This window comes from Macaca fascicularis, chromosome 18 (genome assembly GCF_037993035.2).
Source record: "Macaca fascicularis isolate 582-1 chromosome 18, T2T-MFA8v1.1".
Classification (NCBI taxonomy): Eukaryota; Metazoa; Chordata; class Mammalia; order Primates; family Cercopithecidae; genus Macaca; species Macaca fascicularis.
The window spans coordinates 6,415,757-6,424,484 of record NC_088392.1 but is presented as its reverse complement, the minus strand read 5'-3'; the positions used below and the strand labels follow the sequence as shown (position 1 = coordinate 6,424,484).

Below are 8,728 nucleotides of genomic sequence, written 5' to 3'. Positions count from 1 at the left end.
AAATTTGGTTTTGAGCTTATCAGCTAAATCGAAGATGGTAGCAAGATTCAGAATTCATGACATAAAATTGTACCAGTTTCTCACAGGCATAATATAAAAGCTTGGGAGACATCTGCCTGTGAATCCATTCAATAAATATTTGTTAAGCACCTTTTATGTGATTAGAAATGGCCTATTTAGTATTTGGTAATGTGAACATAATTTAAAACTTCAGACCAGGCACTGTGACTCACGTCTGTAATCCCAGCACTTTGGGAGGCCGAGGCGGGCAGATCACGAGGTCAGGAGTTCAAGACCAGCCTGGTCAATATGGTGAAACCCCGTCTCTACTAAAAAGTACAAAAATTAGCCAGGCATGGTGGCGCGCACCTGTAGTCCCAGCTACTCGGGAGGCGGAGGCAGGAGAAATGCAGGAACCTGGGAGGTGGAGGTTGCAGTGAGCCGAGATCGTGCCATGGCACTCCAGCCTGGGAGACAGGGCGAGACTCCATCTCAAAACAAACAAACAAACAAACTTCAAATGTCTTTAATTCTGCCTTGGTTAAAATTATTGTTAAAACCAGGGGCCATAAGTTCAATAGCACAGATATTAAGAACAGAAAGTGTTGATACATGTGCTTTTGGGAATAAAGAACACTCGGCTTCCCTTTGTTTAGATACATAGGAAAGGCTAGTGAATATCCACAGTTATCACAAAATTTAAATTGAATCTATACTTTTTACCTGTCTTCATAGAACAGAGGGGTTTCTTTCCCCATGTGTATATACCAAGTAAGACAAAGAGATTTTCTGGCTTGTTTGATTAAAAGGTTTGTTTTAATAATTCCAAGGACTGTGACATAAAACCTTCAGACTGTAAGTGTTAAATTTGAGACATTACATTTGTTAGACTATTCAGAAGATTGTGTTTTGTTCAATTAATGTAAAGTGTATTTGTCTTAGGAGGCTGATTTGTCTAAACAACCTTGTGATAATCATTTACTATGATCTCACATAAGTAACCAAACAATTATAAATATCAAACACATTCTTATTGATAGGAGGATATCTAAAAAACATTCTTCTTTGCCAAAAATTATTTTGCAAATAAAATAGGTAAATGACTCTAACTGATTAGACATTAAACACAATATAAAATCTCATTCTTTCACAATACCACATCTGGGAGCTGGGAAGATGTGGGATTGAAAAGTAGCAAATCTCTGACTTAATGAAAATTTCCTGAAATTCCACTCATGAGGTTCCTTGTCATCTCCCCGACCTCATACTGGGGTGTCCGGGATCCAGTGTGAGGGTTTCTTTTCTTCCTACATGCACTCTCTTGGAGATCCAATCTGGTCTAGGGTTTTAAATAACATCTATTAGATGCAGATCTTTCCCCAGAACTCTTATTGTTCCTCTTCATTTCTCAATGTCAACAACTCCAAACTTGCTCCTCTTAGTCTTCCCCTTTGTAATTAATGGCAACCCAATCCTTCTGAATTCTTAGTATAAAAACCCTGGAGTGATGCTTGATTCCTCTCCCTCTCTCTCAGACCCCACATCAATCCATATCCAAATCCTATTAAATCTAATTTCAAAGTATATCCAGAATCCAATCCCATCCCATCCCATCCTCTCTACTCTCACTGTTCTGATCCAAGCCACCTCTCTCCTTACTGTCATTGCCTTCTAACTGCTTTTCATACTTTCCCTGTCCCCTTCAGTCCATTCCAGCACAGTAGGCTGGATGCACCTTTAATACTTTCGTGGCTTATCGGGCCTAACCCTGTCTGGCTCTCTGTATCTCCTCCGGTCTCAGGGAGCCACTTCTTTCCTGCTCTACTGCAGCCAGATGGTGCCCCTCATGCCCTGGTCTTTTGTAGGATTCCCTCTCTCATAACAAACATTCTCCCCTGAGACATGCACGAGGCTGCCCACTCTCGCCTTCATGTCTTTCTCAAACATCCCCTTCTCCACGAGGCCTTCCTGACCATGCTATTAAACCTAACGACTTCTCCTTGGCACTCCCCGCCTCCCTACCCTACTTAATTTTTTTCTAATGCACCTATCGCCATCTGCCATACTAAGATTTTGCACATTTATCTTGCTTATCTGTTTTCCCCCAACCCCCACGTAAAATGTGCGTCCCAGGAAGACTGGGAATGCTGTTTGCCTAGCGCTCTAGCAGCAGCCCCCTAGAAATGCATCTGCACTATGGTAGGCGCTTCGGGCATTTGCTCCCACGAGCTTGCACCACCACGCTTCCCCTCCACACCAGGCATGAAGATGTTCCAGTCATGGAGATTGCCACCACTAAAGGAACTGCAGAAGCTGTAAAGTCGAGCATGAGAATCTGAGGGGAAACGTGTAGAGGCGAGAGGCTGGGCAGCCCTGTGCAGCACGCAGTTAGCCGGGGCTTCAGTGCTGGAGCTCCCCGTTGGACGTGTTGCACTGATCCAGCTTCCCCGTCTTGGAGGGCGGCCAGAACCTTATGTCCCGGCCTCACCCACACCTGCTTGGGCTGAGAGACGCTCCCAGGGATTCACTGAGTCATCCATGACCGGCTGTGGTCGGTTCCTGCGTTGGCTGGAAAAGTTGACCTGCATTGTCTGCCAGGAGCGCAAGGCTTGCAGGGCATGCTGGGAGAGCGCAGGGCACGCTGGGAAAGCGCGGGGGATGCTGGGATTGGCTCCTGAGGGCCGCAAGGAAAGCCAGGAGCCAGGAGCGTCTCCTGAGGGTGGCGAGGAGGGAGCTGAGGCGCGCGGGCTCTCAGTCGACGCCTCGTAGAAACCAGGAGGCCTGGCCTGGGGGGCAGCTGCTTGAAGGAGGCAGAGCGGAAGCGAGGGAGGCCGCTGGAGGTCCTGCCGCCCGCCCGCCCTTTCCTCCCGCTGAGGAGAAAGCCGGCATATCTGCAGTGCAGGAGGCCGCGGGCGTCGGAAGCGTTGCTTTTCCAGTTTGTAAGACCCTTTTCCCGATTCTCTTCCCCACGGTTGCCGAGGAGCAGGTCAGGGCCGCTCTGAGGGCAGGATCTGGGTGCCGGCGCCCTGAGGACGCTGGTTTGGATCAGAAAAAAAAAAATTGTGTTCATCTGCAAAGACCCATGAGTCCCAGTTTTTCGGGCATTTTATTATATTGGAAATTTATAGAAAAACCTTTTGAAATGGATTCAGCCGAACAAAGACCTTAGATTGGTTTCCACTCACGGCCATTACTGCGGACACAGAAGCCAGGCCGGATGAGGGGTGGGCGCTCGCCTGGGGCAGCCGGAAGCCGGGTCTGGGGCCGCCCTGAACCCCGCGCCCCAGACTGATTTTTAGGAAGGGCCCCTCGTAGCCAGAGGCCAGTGGAGCTCCCGATGGGACCGCGGTCCCCAGGCTTCGCGCACGGCACTGCACGAGCTGGGCGGCCCCAGAGTTTTGGTCCTTTGGGGTTCTCCGAGTCCTCACGTGTGTAGAGTTGTGCAGGTTCCTGTCGCGTGCTCCTGGCGCCGGTTCCTTGCCCTGCTGGGGATTGGGGACAAAGATGAAATCCTGGGACAGAAACGTAGTGGAGCGACTCCCTGGACGGGATGTTAATAGCACATCTGTAGATCATCATAAGGCTTGGCGTACGTTTTGAGCTTCACGATATAGTTCTTCTACAGCCTAGTCAAAGAAAACAACATTCCTTTTGAATCTGCAAGTTTTGCCAACTAGAAACTCCCAAAATTAAAAAATAGTAATAATTCTAATAAATTCATGCTTATCCTTGAACAGATCACTCTTGTTTACATACAGTGTTGCAATCCATGAGTATTTGAAGATTGGCAGAACGGGAGGACTTGCACCCAGGAAATTTTTGGTGACCTGGAATTTACACCCTACTGTAATTTAGAGGAAAAATGAGAGAGAAAGTAATTTTAGGCCGGGCGCAGTGGCTCATGCCTGTAATCCCAGCCCTTTGGGAGGCGGAGGTGGGTGGATCACTTGAGCCCAGGAGTTTGAGACCAGCCTGGCCAACATGGCGAAATCCCATTTCTACTAAAATACAAAAATTAGCTGGGCATGGTGGCACACATCTGTAATCCCAGCTACTTGGGAGGCTGAAGCACAAGAATCGCTTGAACCTGGGAGGCGGAGGTTGCAATGAGCCTAGATCGTGCCACTGCACTCCAGCCTAGGCGACCAAGCGAAACTCGGTCTCAAAAAGAAAAAAAAAAAAAAGAAAGTAATTTTAGTGGGAAATGTGCATTAGAAATGAAAGTAACAGATCACAAACTTTCCCCCATGTCTTTGACCTATTTTTTTAAAAACATGTATTTGTCCTGGGCCTAAGCTGTAATCAGCCTTTTGCCATATATTTTACCTGATCATTATTGATGCTCTCTACTTAAAAACCTCGGGTGAAGAGAATTAAAATTGTGAAGTCAGCAGTGTTTACCTTGGAACTTTGTACTTTTTTTCTTTTTAACTTTTCAAAGGGTCAAATCAGAAAGGGAATATTTTTATTGTTAATGATACCAGGAATCATCTTAATTTATCAACACCTCCTGTGAATTTGTGTTAACCTTTGTAACACTACTTCTATTTTTAAAAGAACCAAGTGGTTCTCTAGTGATGAGAATTTCAAACACTGTGATGCTAGAGTGAGGCAGATGTGTTGGAGCCAAAGGGCATTGCCAGCATTCCTCAGATGACACCACAAACTCATTTCAGTATTGTGATCAGAAGGCTGGTCACACTGCACATTCCCGAGCCAGTATGTTATTCTTTCTTAAAAAGAAAAAACATGTTGATATTGAATAGCTGAAAGTACTAGAGTCCAGCTTACTTTTCCCCAGTGTATTTGTGCATGTTAGAGTACTGATGCTTCACTAGGTTGCTTTACTTTTATATTCTAGTTTTTGTTTCTGTAGTAAAACGTAATGTAGACTTCAAAGGTATACCTTGTGAATTATCAACTGTAAACTGTGCCTCCAATAGAATTTGAAAGCTGGATAATTAGTGGAAACAAAAACTAGGTAATAATTTAGAGACTTCAGTAAACATTTTCTTTCGTGTACAATGACAAATAACATATTCCTCAACCTTGAAGTGCTTTACAGAAAAATCTGAAACAACAAAATACTTTGCTATACATTTTGACTTTTAAAAAATAATCATCGTTATAGAAAAGGGAGTGATTAAAATATTCTAAAATTTATTGCACTGATGATTGTACAACTCTGAATACAGTAAAAAACTGAATTGTACGCATTAAATGGGTGAATTTTATGTTATGTGAACTATATCTTAGTAAAACTTGTACCAAAAATCATAGAAAATCATTAGAAGACCTTAAAGGTAAATGGCAGTGATACTTAACTGCTGAAAGTTTGCAAACTAACTTGTTTGTATGATCCTATTCTAAAACAATATAAAATATTGTGTGCTGACTTGGTATTCGAACTCTATTGGTAAGATAATTTACTACCTTTTTTTGCTATTTATTTTTAAAGGCCTGATTGCTGAGACGCTCAGTCAGAAAGTATGAATGATTCTAGGCAGCAGTCTCTGTTCTTCATCACACTTCCAGATTTAAACAAACTCTGTGCTGTCAGAATAATACTGAGTAATAAGGTGGCAGATACTGAGATAAGGACTATACAAATGAAGATGTGCAGGTAAAAATACATCTTAAAACTAAGACTTTTAAACTTTAAGACCTATAAAAGCTGTTTTAGAGGAATTTTCTATAAAGCAAAATACTCATTCACTCAATTTGTGTTTATAATTTTAAAATAAAGGAAGTCTTTTGTTCTGACCAGGTATATTGGATTACATTTAAGCAGGGACTTAAAATACTTGCAATATAATTATGTCACTGTTGAGTTTTTATATTTGCGACGTCTTATGTGCTTTTTAAAAGTTTAAAATCTCCACAGACATTCATGAATTAAATTCAGGCTCCCAGAAATGTAGAGGTCCTAATTAATCAATATTTATGGAATACCTACTGTTTTCCAGTAGGTATTTCTAGTAGGCAGGGCCCTTAGAGATCCTATAAACATCTTAGATTAGTAGTTTCTCAATTCTCAAGTCAGTATGAGACACTGAGAAATATTTCTCTAGGATCTGTCTTAAAATATCTGATCCCACATAGTCATTGAAAAACAGCTTAAGAGGGCCAGGCATAGTGGCTCACGCCTATAATCCCAGCATTTTGGGAGGCTGAGGTGGGCAGATCACGAGGTCAGGAGTTCGGGACTAGCCTGGCCAACATGGTGAAACCCCATCTCTACTAAAAATAAAAAAAAATTAGCTGGGCGTGGTGGCAGGCACCTGTAATCCCAGCTACTTAGGAGGCTGAGGCAGTTGAATCGCTTGAACCCAGGAAGCAGAGGTTGCCGTGAGCCAAGACCGTGCCACTGCACTTTAGCCTGAGCAACAGAGCGAGACACCATCTCAAAAAAAAAAAAAAAAAAAAAAAAAGTAGAAGAAAAGAAAAGAAAAACAGCTTAGAGGAAACCTAAAGTATAATTCCATGATTACTGAGGACTCTCCTTTAAATTGTTTGAGGCACTCAAAGGAAGAGTCATAGAATACATGAGAAGATTCTATATTTAAATGAATTGCTTAAAGAAGAACAAACAACTAGAAGATACCCAGAGGCAAGAAATTAGGAAGCCACTTTTGGGGTGTCCTTCATTTTCCTCTTATTTACAAAGTTTTTCTTCTCTCTTTTGCATATTTTCCCACCCAAAGGCATTAGGGAGCCTGTACCCTTCCTGCTAAAGTATAATTTGATACCTGTTAAGGACTTAATCTGCGACTTCTTTTGGAAATACTAAAATAGGTAGAAAACCTAAAGTGGGGTTTTTCTTCTGTTTGCCCTCAAATTGAAGGTAGCCATGCCCACAGAGTGGGGTTATCTTAACTCACCCTGGTTTAACAGAGAGTCTTGAATAGAGATTGCAGAGCTCTCTCTATTAGCATTTGGCTGTGTCAGATAATGGCAGACCTTGCCAAGGCAAGTACCTGATACACCTGGGTTCCAACAAATATGAAGCCACCAGAAACAGATTGTTGGTTTTCTATGTTGCCTATGTTGGTTTTCAAGGTAACCCTATATACATCCTAATGGTTATTTTAATTTGTTTCTTTGATGATTACTAATGTTGAAGGTTTTCAGATTTCCAGTTGTATTCTTTTTGTATTTTTCCTATCTTGAACCTTGAAATGAAATTATTAATGGTAATTTGATTCTGATGATGTTTGTTTTAAGTTCATTTGGTCTCGATCTCCTGACCTTGCGTCTCTACTAAAAATACAAAAAAATTAGCCAGGCGCGGTGGCGGGCGCCTGTAGTCCCAGCTACTCAGGAGGCTGAGGCAGGAGAATGGCGGGAACCCGGGAGGCGGAGCTTGCAGTGAGCCGAGATCGTGCCACTGCACTCCAGCCTGGGCAACAGCGTGAGACTCCGTCTCAAAAAAAAAAAAAAAAAAAAAAAAGTTCATTTGGCTGTTGAAACCACTACCTAGTTCTTTCTGGCTTGGGAAGAATTTCCTTTCTGAAGGAAAAGGATTTAGTCAGTAGCTCTAAATGTTTAAGTGGTTGGTAACTTCACTGACAGGTGAATCCTTAGACTCTTGCCTCTGGTGCCCCCTGCCCACCACCTTTTTTTTTTTAAAGGAAAAATGGAAGAAATAGGAGTTAAAAAAGACAGATTCTTCACTGTGTGTAGATTTCTTCAAGTATTTAGGACAAAACTTGAGTTCTAAAAGATGAATTTAGGTTCACAGATGAAAGAGGTTAGGAAATTCAGATGCAGGGACAAGTTCTCATGTTAGTATTAGTATCTAAAACTTCCTAATTCTCTTAATTCAAATATTGCCTGAGTACCTACACCTACACTGTTCAAGGTGCTATGCTAAGTGTGAGGAGAGAAAGTCTCTAACACAATTGTTGGCTAGGAGAAACTTAACATTTTAGCTAAGCAAATGTTTAAAATGTTCCAATAAAGTAAGAACAGACAGTGAGTGTATTACTCTGTTTTCACACTGCTGTAAAGAATTACCTAAGACTGGATAATTTATGAAGAAAAGAGGTTTAATTGACTCACAGTTCCGCAAGCTTAACAGGAAGCATGATTGTAGGCCTCAGGAAACTTACAATCATGTCAGAATGGTGAAGGGGAAGCAAGCACCTTCTTCTAATGGCAGCAAGAGAGAGTGGTGCGGGGAGGAAGTGCTACACACTTTTAAACAAGATCTAATGAGAACTATCACAAGAACAGCAGTGGGGAAATCCACCCCCACGGTCCAATCACTTCCCACTAGGTCCCTCTGCCAACACTGGGGATTATAATTCAACGTGAGATTTGGGTGGGGACACAGAACCAAATCATATCAGTGAGCAAGTCCACTTTGTAATATATTTCATCTCCACAGGCAATTGCTGTTTTTGCATCAAGATATTCTTGCATCGCCTGTGTCTGGAATATTAAACCAAATTTGGGTGGTGATGGCGGTTAGTATTTTAATATTTTTGAAATGTTATTACTAGTTGAGAACAATATTGATAAATAATAATTTATGTATTCTAGCTAAAGTTAAGATGTTTATGAGGATTAATTGATTAATCACAATGTGTTATAGGTTAATTGGATTAACAAACTAATATTGAAATGCCTGATGTGTAAAATCCATTTTTGTGGTTCTAATTTAACATTTATTTTTCTCATTATAAATGCTAAGATAAAGACTATTAATGAATAAAACATGCTACAG

At 41.9% G+C, this 8,728-nt stretch overlaps 2 protein-coding genes across 4 annotated transcripts in view; one reads left to right on the top strand and one right to left on the bottom strand.

Moving 5' to 3' along the window:
- Positions 1-794: 794 nt before the first annotated feature.
- Positions 795-8,728, bottom strand: part of DIPK1C (divergent protein kinase domain 1C) — a 151,448-nt gene continuing 143,514 nt past the window's right edge. For all 3 annotated transcript variants that reach the window (XR_012427390.1, XR_012427392.1, XR_010582774.2), the window contains exon 7: positions 795-3,626. The gene's annotated coding sequence lies outside the window, so the exon portion shown is untranslated. The remainder of the gene's footprint in view (positions 3,627-8,728) is intronic.
- The window catches only part of C18H18orf63 (chromosome 18 C18orf63 homolog), a 37,790-nt gene continuing 34,529 nt past the window's right edge, over positions 5,468-8,728 (top strand). Inside the window, exons 1-2 of the mRNA XM_005586443.4 lie at positions 5,468-5,623; positions 8,390-8,468. Coding sequence (XP_005586500.3) covers positions 5,490-5,623; positions 8,390-8,468 — 213 coding nt within the window. The 5' untranslated portion in view covers positions 5,468-5,489. The remainder of the gene's footprint in view (positions 5,624-8,389; positions 8,469-8,728) is intronic.